This window comes from Carettochelys insculpta, chromosome 17 (assembly GCF_033958435.1).
Source record: "Carettochelys insculpta isolate YL-2023 chromosome 17, ASM3395843v1, whole genome shotgun sequence".
NCBI lineage: Eukaryota > Metazoa > Chordata > Testudines > Carettochelyidae > Carettochelys > Carettochelys insculpta.
Window position 1 is genome coordinate 5,604,353 of NC_134153.1, and position 12,866 is coordinate 5,617,218.

General features: G+C 42.2%; 1 protein-coding gene across 1 annotated transcript in view; it reads left to right on the top strand.

Annotated features, from left to right (window-relative positions):
• The window catches only part of PRPF6 (pre-mRNA processing factor 6), a 42,027-nt gene that overhangs the window by 22,838 nt on the left and 6,323 nt on the right, over positions 1-12,866 (top strand). The window contains exons 12-18 of the mRNA XM_075011600.1: positions 769-891; positions 1,777-1,898; positions 5,315-5,453; positions 6,337-6,456; positions 7,778-7,954; positions 9,792-9,925; positions 10,543-10,634. Of these exons, the coding sequence (XP_074867701.1) occupies positions 769-891; positions 1,777-1,898; positions 5,315-5,453; positions 6,337-6,456; positions 7,778-7,954; positions 9,792-9,925; positions 10,543-10,634 (907 nt within the window). The remainder of the gene's footprint in view (positions 1-768; positions 892-1,776; positions 1,899-5,314; positions 5,454-6,336; positions 6,457-7,777; positions 7,955-9,791; positions 9,926-10,542; positions 10,635-12,866) is intronic.

A 12,866-nucleotide genomic window follows, 5' to 3' on the forward strand; every position in this document is an offset into this window, starting at 1 on the left:
AGTCTGTTTTATCAAAACAAAAAAGCAGGCCAGTAGCACTTTAAAGACTAACAAAATAATTTATTAGGTGATGAGCTTTTGTGGGACAGACCCGATTCTGGTATGATCTGAAGAAGTGGGTCTGTCCCACAAAAGCTCATCACCTAATAAATTATTTTGTTAGTCTTTACAGTGCTACTGACCTGCTTTTTTGTTTTGATAACATAGTGCTGGAATTTTCTGTGCTAGATGTCTTGTCAAAAGTAGAATTTTGGCAATTCTACAGCAAAATTTGCTTAGCCTTTTCTGAGTTGTGTGTATTAAAACAACTCTTTTCCCCTATGTATTTTGATAAATGTTTCCTAGCTTGGTGATAGGCAATAGGGTTTTATTTAGACATTGAGATCTAAGGATTTAGATCAAGTAAAACATAAAGGAAGTTCGGTGATTTTGCAGTTATGAGCACCGATGCCACCAACTCTATTTGTGCATTTGTTTTCACGCACATGATTTTTGTTAGGTTTTGTGGCTGAGTCTGGGTTGGAGCATTTCTTATCTTGTGCTCTCTCCCCTTCACCCTTCCCCACTTCCCTGCATAGTTTTCAGCATTTAATTTGGCAGTTGACTCAGTCCACAGGGAATCGCTGAAATGTAGAGAGAACCCTTCCAAACTGGAGAGGTTTATCGGTCATCTTCTTGTGCAAAGGCCGCTGTAGAATGTACTGTCTCCTCTAGCAGCTTTTCAGGCTGAAATAAGACTGTCTTAAGTGTTACTATCATTATCTCTAGGATGCTGAGGAGTGTGATAAAGCTGGGAGTGTGGCCACGTGTCAAGCTATTATGCGAGCTGTGATTGGGATTGGGATTGAAGAAGAAGATAGGAAACATACCTGGATGGAGGACGCAGATAGCGTACGTCTGATTATGGCCCTTCTGTTTTCTTTGAATTACAGTAGGGGAAAGGGACTGACAATTGGGAAGATAGATCTGTTTTTGTGAAAATGAAGGTATGACATCACGGGCCAGGTGCACACAGGTGCAAGCTTGTCTCTGAGTTCTGTCAGCATGTCTCAAATCTGAATTGCCACAGACTTGCTGTTCTAGATCTGGCCTCCGTGAAGCAGAGACTGCTGTTCAGGAATCTTGCAGTTGTTTTTAGTAATATGAGCAGATATTGTAAGCTATGATGCCATTTGTCAAAGGAACCAAAGTGAATTAGGTAGTAGACTTCTGTAGGTTCCTTTTGAAAATTCTGACTCAAATGTTTGCATAATCTGACTAGACTTCTTTGTCACACTAAATATGCACTGACAGCCAAATTACCAGTATTACTTTTATAAAACTCCCAAAGCTACTTTTTCAATATGTTGACCAGGAGTTGAGTCTGCCAACCATATGTGCACGTCAACATGCTCCCCAGTGACTTCTATATACAAGCATACAGGACCAATTTAAAAAACATTGGATTTTAAAAATCACCTGAGTGACTTTAGAGTACAAGCCCAATTAAAAGTGATTAGTATGCATGTTCCCCACACAATGGACTCATGAGAATCCCATCATGAGTGAAACATTATTCCAAATCTAGTATATATTTAATTTCTACTAAGTGACTGTTCTTCACGTGTGTCCTGTTACTTATATATGGATTTGGTAAATACCATGCAACAGAATTCTTCTAAAACCTTGAGGTCTGTGTCACCATTGATATGTGCATAATTCTTCCCTGCACTTTGTATAGCTGGACACTCTACTGACTCCCTTTTGATTTGTTCCCCTTCTTTCATTTTTCTCTAGTGTGTTGCTCACAATGCCCTAGAGTGTGCACGGGCAATTTACGCTTATGCCTTACAAGTTTTCCCAAGCAAGAAAAGTGTTTGGTTGCGAGCAGCCTACTTTGAAAAGAACCATGGAACCAGGTACATACACTGCACATTTCTGATGCTACCTATAGGGTGTTCTTACAGTCCTAAAGTGTATTGGTTGGGATTGGTTTAGGCAGCGAAACTAATAAATTGACCATAAACTATTGAATAACAGAGGGTTTAGAAAGCCTCTGAACTGGTGAAAACTCATTGATGTTTCATGCAGAGCTGGGTTTAATTTCTTATGTTAGACAAACCTGCTACTGATGTGAAGTCATTAAAAATCCTATTGGGCTTCGTCTACACTACGAGATAAATTCGAATTTAAGGCAGTTAGCTCAATGTTACCATGTGACTTTCTTCAGGTAAATACCAAGAGCTCGAGTTAGGGAGTACTAATATCAATATCATAATGTCGTTAGAACCTGCTGGGTGTAGTGTCAAGTGTGAATTTAAAAGTTTGAATAAAGGCCATGGTGGAAGCACCATGTCTTAAAATTGAATCTTTTAGCCTCCAGAGGTTTCCCGTATGTAACCCACAATGCCCCACGGTGCTCTGCTCTGGCCGCTGCTCTCTAGGTGCACAGGAATTAGGTAACAGGAAGACCGTAAATTTCAAATTGGGACTAGGAAGCCTGTGGCTCTGGGGTCATGTTTGTGTGAGAGCCTGAGAAATGTCTTTCTTTGCTGCTAGTGTTGTGAGCGCATCTGCACATTACAAATAACCCCAGGATGGAGTTTGTGGTTCTCTCTCTGCACTTCGTATTTTTTCTGTGCTGCCCGGCACCAGCTGCTGTCCTGCTGCAGCACTTGGCAGCAAGGCTGTGGTGGGGGTCGTGCTTGCATAAGAGGCTGAGACACTTCTTCTCAGCGGTTTACATTTATGCCCGTCCCACCTTCCCTCCTCCACAGGCGCCGTGCAGTCAGGGTCTTTCCCATGCCCAGCCGCATCATGTGGCTAGCTCCCAACCCAACAAAAGGCCATGCCTGCTGTTCTGGGTGCTGACCATGCTGCCAGGCAGCACCATGTCCTGGCTTTTGTGGGCAGGAAAGAATTTTGAGGGCTTGCAGCGGCTGCGGGGGAAGTCTCCGTCAGCAGCTAACATTTTTGGGGCCTTTCTGCCGCCAGCAGGGAAGTCTCCCCCAGCAGCGAAGATTTTTGGGGTTTTGCCATTGCACAGAGGGACTACTTCAGCTGCCCCCCCCGCCCCCCCTCTGAAACCTGCCCCAACTAGGACCTGTGGCTAAGGTGTTCAGGGTGTTGCTGCCATCCCCCGTGTTGGTAATTTCTGTGTAGTGAAGAGGGAAGACAAAAATCTTTTCTCCTAGCCTGTTCTAGCCTCTTTTTTTCTAAGTTGGCACCTCTTCACCCAGTGGGTGGAGGACAAGTTCATCGTACAGATTATGCACCGAAGCTGTATAATGAACTGGGAACCCAAAAACCCTCCCTTAGCAATTCTCTTTTTTCACAAACTTTACTATCAACTCTTTCTTCATGCTTTTCTTTGTCCCTGTATTATTTTCAGGGATCAGATGCAATCAAAGAAGGGAGGGGACACTCAGCAGATGGCCAGTTGAGAAGACACACACTGGCTGATTTTTATAAAATCCTTGATAATTCAGTTACAGAAGAAAGTGATTTCTGTTAACTTTTCCATCTTTGTTAATGCCCTACTTTTTCTTCCTTCCGACTGGAGAAATGGATGTTTCCTTACCACAGGAGGGGAGTGAGGGCAATGCAATGTGGGAAAATGATGTCAAATACCAGCAAACATGCTTGGAATGCTACAGGGATGAGAGAACTGTGGGATAGATTCCCACAATGCACTGCTGCAGCAGTCAGTGTTTGCCGATGAGAGTAGCAGCAATAAGTCGACTTTGTGAGGAGTACAAGGGGAGGTGAGGATAGACAAAAGTAAATTTATAAAATCCAGCGTTACAAAATCAGTAATAATACATTTGAATTTATCTCAAAGGCTGGGTCTACACGTGCCCCTTCCTTTCGAAAGGGGCATGTTAATGAGCAGATTTGAAATATGCTAATGAGGCGCTGCAATGAATCTGCAGCGCCTCATTAGCATAAAGGTGGGCGCAGTGATTTGAAAGTGCAGCTTTTCGAATTGCGCGCCGCCCATGGAGATGGGACCTTCCGAAAGGGACACCCCCCCCCCCGCCAGTTTTCAAAAGCCCTTCTTCCAATATGGGACCTTCCGAAAGGACCCCCCACTCCCCCCGCAGTTTTCGAGAGCCCTTCTTCCGATAGGAAGGACGGCTTTCGAAAACTGGGGGAGGTCCTTTCGGAAGGTCCCATCTCCCTGGGCAACGTGCGATTCGAATAGCCGCACTTTCAAATCGCTGTGGCTGCCATTATGCTAATGAAGCACTGCATATTCATTGCACTGCCTCATTAGCATATTTCGAACCTACTCATTAACATGCCCCTTTTGAAAGGAAGGGGCACGTGTAGACCTAGCCATAGTGTAGATGTAGCCTAGGTGGGTGTCATATCGAAGTGGGGTTAAGCCTCTTGGAAAAAGGACATCTTGGGAGTGATGGGAATATTAGATGGTAAGTCACTAAAATGTAGCAATTGCTTCATTTTAAATTTCTCAGTTGCATCAGTTGGTCGGTGAGCCAGTGTTTGTGTGCAGAGGTCCTCGGTCATTTTTTAATTTAAAAAAAGTGCTCATTTGTACCAAATAAATGTTCTGATTAAGATCTCTCTTGAAATTAAGAAAACAAAACAAAAAAAGGTATTTGTGACTTGGCTTATCTTAAAGCTCGTGCTATGTCACAAACATTTAATATTTTCTCCTCAGAAAGCTTGGAAGGGGGACAATGTTTATAGCCCCAATCTTACAAACACATACCTGTAATGCCATTAAAGTAAATGGGACTATTCGTAGGTAACTGATTGTGGGACCTGGGATTAAGCTGATAATGTTGGAAAAAATGCTTGAACGTGTTCCCCTCGCCCTGCTGTCAGTAGCCTTTCAAATTTCCTGGTGATGGCTGACTTTTAGCCCCCTCATTTCACTTGTAAAATGCATTTTACCCTACTGAAAGCATAACTTCTTATCAGTGTGAACCAGGCTACTTTAGCCAATAATGCTGGAAAAGACTTCTGCCACACTTGCTGCCATATCTAGTAAAGGTTTACTGTTCAGCTCACTAGTACTTTCCAGGACACACAAGCTATATGTGGGTTGTCTCCATAAACACTTGCTTCACATGAGGGCATCTTAACAATGGTTCACTTTTTATAGAACATTTTTCAGAAGCTGATTTTAGAAACTTCCTGGGAAAAGCACCCATCCCCTCCTCTTTGTGACATGGTTTATTAAAGTTTACAACATTGTACTTTTCAACTGTAAGTTTTTATAACATGGAGTAATAGTGGAAGTAGGGTCTGACACTATAAATGAGTGCTTTATAAATGAATGCTCATGGCTCACTTTTTCTTGTTTCAGGGAATCACTGGAGGCCCTCTTGCAGAGAGCTGTGGCTCACTGTCCTAAAGCAGAAGTGCTGTGGCTCATGGGAGCCAAATCAAAGTGGCTGGCTGGAGATGTGCCTGCAGCCAGAAGCATTTTGGCCCTAGCTTTCCAGGTGGGTGTAGCCTTTGGTTGACAGACTTAAGCATGTGGCAGATGCATAAATTTCTGGGAATTGCCAGGATGGACAGAGCAAAGCAAGTGAGCAGGTCCTTTCTCCAGAAGGCTTTAAACTTCCACAGCAGCAAAGTCAGCCTTTCAAAATGGTACAGCTCCCATTCCTCTTTGGTTCTGTGTTTCCCAAGTAATACAGAGAAGCAAGCTGATAGCAACCCAGTAGAGCATAACTCTTTCCCAATTGCCCTTCTTGGCCCAGTTTCTCCAGTGAGCAGTCTCCTCAGAATGAGCAAGTGGTTCACTTCCTCCTAAATTTGCCTGAAAGGAGTGGAGTGCACCATAGTGCTGATGCTGCAGGGAATGGGCCCTCGGAAGCAGAGACTCGTTCTTACTGGAGGTGACTGATTTCTGACTCCACAGCGAGGTTCTGGGAATTTTAATTGTTCGTAGAGTTCTGAACCTTCCCCAACATTTATACCCTGAAGTTGTTTGTATTGCAGGAGCAGTTACAGACCCCAATCAGGGGTCAAGGGTTTGTTTTGCCAGGCACTAAATAGAGGGGTAGTAAGAGTCCCTGTGTCAGCCTTATAATCTTTTGACTACTTTAACTGGTGGTTCAGAAGAAGATTCAAGGACCAACTCTTCTGAACAATTTAGAAATTAAATGTCCAGTTCCTATGCTTGTGTAGATCATTGGATTGTGGGTCTGTTCGGGAGAACTCTTTGTGACCTTAAAATGCCATAGATGATTGAGAAGACCTTGAATTAGAAGAATCCCTATGCTGACTGATGAGGGCTTGATTACAGTTTTAATCTGAACTAAACAAAGGATTTAATCTTCTGATGTTTCAGAGTATATCTATGTCACTCTGTTCATGTAGGCCAACCCCAACAGTGAAGAGATCTGGCTGGCTGCCGTGAAGCTGGAGTCTGAAAACAATGAATATGAAAGAGCGAGGCGGTTACTGGCAAAAGCACGTAGTAATGCCCCCACAGCCAGAGTAAGAACATGTGATGGGTGGAAAGACCGGCTTCTTTTGGAGTGGGGGAGAAGGGAGGGAAGAAGAGGGAGTTCCTTCACTTCCATAGCCCTAGAGACTTTCCAGATGGCATCCTGCTATTTGTGTTTTGCCAGGACATTGCTGATTTGTTAAAGTGCTTCCCCAGCTTGATGCACAAGCAATAAATGTATTATGGGAACAGAGACTAGGCTCAATTAAAATTTTAAATTGCTACACAGATGGCAAAAGTTAAGAAATTCCCAGTTACAGCTGACAGTTTATGTAATAGTCATGTTGCATAAAGCATGTTTTTCATTTAACTGCTCACTTTAAAAAAATGAAACAATCCCATCTGAAGGGAAGAATTTCCATGACATATTTTAGAGATTCTGCAACAGGCATGTTATCTAAAACAGCAGATTATTCTGGTTTGTGGTGTAAAACTACACTGGTGTGTCAATCTGCAGGATGTAGCTAGCAATATTATTTGCAGTCAAAAGTTACTTTGCCAATTTTCAACTCTCAACTTGGCCATTTTAAAACATTCTCCTATCTTATCCTTCAAACAAAATAGGTCTTGTTTATGTAATGGGGAAAATAAAGCAAAAATTCATTTAAAGAGTTTTGCTGTTATCCTTGATCTTTCAGATGTTCCTCTCTGCCTGCCAGTAGGGTTATGAAATGTTTGTATGTAAGATTCCATGCAGTTGCTCCTTGTATGGGCCACTGAGGGTGTTTGAGGGTGTGGGAAGCTAATTGTATCTAAATATCTTGCAGTCAGTATTTGATTTTAGGCTTTAGTCTGCCACAGTGTGGACCAGCAATAAGCACATCACCTCTCAATAATGGCCCTTCTTAGGTAGTAGAGGAAAGAAATGAACGCAGTACTTAACAGTCCTTAGGCTTGGAATTTAGAACGTTGCAGGGTGGGGGGTGGGGTGTCCTGGGAGAGCCACATTTACAACTGTGGTAGAGACCTGGAAAAGGAAAGTGGGGTGTGGTAGGAAAGCCAGTGAGCAAACTCATATTCAGGTGCTCCTCTACTGCTAAAAAATTTGTGCCTGGAACTCTTCTTTAATATCACTGTCCGCACTCTGCTTTCAGTCGGGACAAAGATTAAGTTTAATTGTCTTGTTCCAACTTCTCGGTCTCTTTTGTATTGATCTCTAGCTGTTGCTGATTCCCGGCGTGGTTAGCCTCAGTTTTCATGTCTTCACATGTCTGCTCCTCGTCTGCATGGGTAATAGCTATATGTTTGTGGAACAAAGACTCTATAGTGGATCAATAATTGCTAATTATAAAGCACCTTGTCTTGCCTCAGGTCTTTATGAAATCTGTGAAATTGGAATGGGTGCTCGGGAACATTGCTGCTGCCCAAGAGCTCTGTGAGGAAGCCCTGAATCACTATGAAGACTTCCCGAAGCTGTGGATGATGAAAGGGCAGATAGAAGAGCAAGATGAGCTAATAGAAAGAGCACGGGAAGCCTATAATCAAGGGGTAAGGATGGACATGATACCAGGTCTGCTTCATGCCTCCAGAATGGGGAAATCACATATTATCTATCTTCCTCAAAGCAAAAGTCAGAACTTGTTGGAATCTTTTTGTGGCAGACTGGTTTGCTGAATGCTGACATCTTGCTAAAAACATAGTATAATTATGGTAGGAATGGCTAGGCCATGTGAATGAGGGGAAGGGTGAACATCTAAACCAAAATCTCTGTTTAGATTTTTATCTCCCATTAAAGTGACATTTGTTCCAAGATCATTCTGAGTTACATATCTCTGGTACATTCAGATATGTCTATGTAAAATGGTATTGCACTGTTGACATTGACACTTGGGAGACACTTGCCCAGGATCGCTCAAAATGTAGAGAAGTCCTACGCCATGGTTCCCAGCATATTGAACTTGCAGCCGACAAGCTGAGAACACGAGGAATTAGAGATAAGCTTCCAGTCATGGTCAACAGCCTCCTACTGTACCTGGAAGCAACACTGTAATAAAACTTGTGGCCTTATTGGCCACCTGAGGATCTACAACTCCCATAGAAGGTGATCATTCTCGGCAACTAGTAATCATTGTCATCAGTGCTTTTTTTGTTTAAAAAAATGGGAGCCAGTACTCAGCTGGCTCCCTGTTCCCAATCCACAGCCAGTCCCCTGGCTGGGGCCGCTGAGATGCTGGTATTTAGTATTGGCAAATACCAGCACAAAAAAAAACACTGGCTGTCGTCATCATAAGAACATAAGAATGGCCATACTGGGTCAGACCAAAGGTCCATCCAGCCCAGTATCCCATCTGCCGACAGTGGCCAATGCCAGGTGCTCCAGAGAAGGAGAACAATATGAGTCTTTAATCTCATCTTTGCCACACATTCATGCTCTATAGTATAAGCATCAGACCACGCCTCCAAGTACATTGACTGGGGTTATGCTATAATTTAGTTACCTAGTCTTTTGGGTATATTGACAGTGTTAGGCAGAAGCTGGCCATATGCTTGTTCTTGGTGGGGGAGAGTGGAAATTTAAGTCGTTCCCCCCCCCCCTTAAAATATTTAATTCTATTTAATAATCTAATGGCTACCAATAAAAGTATTCATTAATAGCTTTTAAAAGGAGCAAAGTGCAAGAAGAGAAGATATGTAGTCCAAAGAGAGACATTCGCGTCCAGTAAGATGCACGCTGCCATATACACCAAATATATTCAGGGCATATCTTAGGAGCAATGTTTCCTCTAATTTTTTCCATCTATGGGTGGAATAATTTTTATGTGCACCTAGACATGTAGGGTTGTGCACCACCAATAGAAACACATGGCACCTCCAAGTGGGTGGCTGTCAGCACTCTCTGCTAATCAGCTGGGCAGCAACTGAATCTCTCCTGGGCAGCCGCTCAAGCGCTCAACTTACAGGGAACACTTCTTTGGAGTGATGTGAATGAATGCTCTTAAAATTATGATGTGTGGACGTGTTAGTTATTGGGAGGCTAAAAGTGACCTAATATCAATGTCAAAGGAGCCCTACCTTTGGATACCAGATTCTTTTCTCCTGGTGTAGCACTTTTTCATCTCCAGGCACAGTATAAGACTGTAACTACACTAGTCATGGTGTGTTTCCTCATAGCACTAAGGCTGCTTGGTAACGTACCTTGCATTGTGTGGTGAAAAATTTCACATTAAACCAGTGGCTCTCATTTCCCTCTCCTCCACACACTCCAGAGGTGGTTTCACTGGGCAATCACTTCTCTGGATGTTGCTCTGCAGGCAACACTGTGCACTCTCCATGGTCATTTTCTCTCCCTCTTGCCCCAAACTCTTGTTTGCTTTCTTTTGAACAGTTGAAGAAGTGTCCCCATTCCATACCCCTGTGGCTCTTGCTGTCCAGGCTGGAGGAAAAAGTTGGGCAACTGACCAGAGCAAGAGCCATCTTGGAGAAGTCTCGCTTGAAGAATCCTAAGAATCCAGACCTCTGGTGAGCAGTGCCCAGCTGAACTTGAGTGCACATAAATGTTAGGGACAATGTAGTCTTTATGTTGACCACCTTGCACCCTTCCCCAGCTTCAAGCACGGATTCACTGTTTATTGCACATGTCCAGAGGGAAATCTTGAGTATCTCTGTTTCACTTTAGGGACAGCAGTTCCTTTCTGTGCACCTGCAGTCCCCTAGGTGCTCTTCTAGGGCACAGCTGCCATAATGTTACATGTTTGGGAGTGCAGTTGATCGCCGATTGTTTTCTTTTAATGAAACTGTAGATTAAACAAACTTTCTGAAACCAGGTTTTTCCATTTCTGTTGTAATTCAGTCTTCTCAAAATGCTTTTTTCTAAGGTGACTGTTACAAAATATAGGTCACAATTATCTTTTAACCCTTTGGATGGAAAAATTATAGTAGCCAATGATTTTTTCATGATTTTCTGCTGAACACATTTCACACAATGAACAAAATTAGTCACCTGGCACCTGTGTAGAGCACTGGTACATGTGTTTTTAACAAGTCCCATGTCCTTCAAATGGAATGTCTCGTGGGTTGGCTCCTGCTTTCTTAGTCACTGGATTGAGATGTTGACAATGGTGTCTTTTTCACACCAGGTTAGAGTCTGTGCGATTAGAATACAGAGCTGGACTAAAGAACATTGCTAATACACTGATGGCCAAGGCATTGCAGGAATGTCCCAACTCGGGTAAGGAGAAACTGAGTTACTTTTGTTTGAAGGATATGAGGTTCCTCGTCTCTCTAAGATGTTTCTACTAACCACATTGTCTTATGTACGGGTAATTTTATGATATGCTCTAGGGAGGTGGCATATTTTCCTTTTGTAAAAAATGTTGCACGTCTTTTAGAAGTCCCAGATGCTTTTGCCAGAAGAGAACGGCATGATTCTTCACAGGTTTTCTTGAAGTGTTGCTTGAGCTTCGTTACCAGGCCTGTGCCCAGTATGTGGTTCCTACTTTTCTGAGTGTGTGTCTTGGACACAAGTGACTTTTGGTTTTGAGACTTAAAATGATGATGGCTCTGCTTTAAAAGACCACACCTGCAAGGGCTGCAGTGGGGAGGAACACCTCTTTTTCCCAGCCCTGGACCTATCATGGCTGGGGAGAGGAACCAACCCTCTACCCAGCCCTGAGCTCTCTCCCACACACTGAACCTCTCAGTCCCACCCCCACCAAATGAATTGTTTTGTACAGCACAAATTTGGAGGTGATGCATCACACACTGTTTTGATATTGATGAATATAACAAATTTAATTCCACAGTGTCATGGGAAAATTAGAGGGAATGTTGGTGCTGTATTCTGAGGTTGAGTAAAAGCACAGTGGGATAAAAGAGATCATTTGTGGAGTAGAACTGTTCAGCGGGATGTGATTTAGTGGAAGAATGATGAGATTTATTTGCATCTTTCACAATGAGGTGCGCATAGAATTCCTTATATAGAAGCTTGTTAGCACCTTGACTGAGCATGAGGATATGTTTTAAGTTTTCTTTAGAAAAACGTTACAGCAATTGCCTTTTATCTAAGAACTAGGTTTTGTACCTCTAAACTGATTTAATGAGTTTGTATCCACAACAGATTTCCATGGATCAGTAGAGTGTCACCAAAATGTTAAGTCTAAAATAATGAAGCTCACCTATTTTGTGGTAGGTGTGAGTAAAGTCATGTGGTTTACTTTGCTTGATGTCATTCAGTGATAACTTCCTGTAATCTAGTTTATCTGTTTGGGCTTAAAATGGATAAATGGGTTTACTTGCATATCCTGCTGGAGCTTTGGAAATGCTTAATTATTATTAAAGTGCCGTGAAATCCTTGGGGAAAGTTGCTACAACAAAGTACATTAATAGTGTTATTACTGTGGAAATTTGACTTGCTTTAATACTTGCAGGCCTTGTGTGCACTTGCAGGCCAACTACTGAATGGGAAACTTCGTAAATAAGTAAAGTAACAATGATGAGTGGTTAGTAGAGTGATAATGCATCACAAATAATGCTTTGTTAACTTGCGCCTGCTTGTTTTTAAGAAGGTCCCTTTTTTGTATATGCTTCTGCAGCCACAGAATCTGCTGCAAAATCTACCAGTTGAAGGTGCTCCAGAGTCTAAATTTCAATTGAAACAATTGTTTCTAACCGTATTTGGTTTATAGTGTTTTAAGGCTAGAAAGAGTCATTATGATCATCTAGTCTGACTTCCAGCATAATACAGACCATAGAATTTCACCCTGTGCTTGCTTCGGTGATTTCCAAGTAACATGAGCATATCTTTTAGAAAGGCATTCAGTCTTTATTGGCTGCAAAGCAAATTTTAAAAATGTGAGCCAAATATTAACGAATGCAGTATGTGAATCTTCAACAGCCTGAAATAAGCACTTCAAAATAGAAGGATATTAAAATATGAAGCTTGGTGGCAAAAAACAAAAAGTTGTTAGCTGTTTCACTACGGATCCTTATGGCAAAAATATCCAATTTTAGGACTATTTTTATAAAGAGGTAAACATTCTCCTAAGCCTTTTAGGGCATCAGAAAACCTGAGTTACTTCCTTTCAACTTCTCAAAAACCATAAACTTCCCTTAACACCCCCACCCCCCAGCATCTCTTACAGTGCAGTTGTGTGGTCAATAGAAAAGTATGTGGTGCATTCAAAACCTTAAAATTCAGTGGGAGAGTAAAAGAAATGAATTTGATGTCAAAACAAACATTGGGTACTCATTGTATTACATTTTAAATTCAAGATTTAAGTAAGTGTGAGAATAAGTATCTGATGCTGCTACAGAATTTCCATACTAGGAGGGCCTGCAATAAATTTCAAGTTCAGCTTGTCTTAGAGAACCTGGTGCTGGATTATATGAATGTATAAGATTCCTTTTATCACTGTGATATTTGAGCACCTGTACAAACATTGCATCTTGTAATGCTTCCATA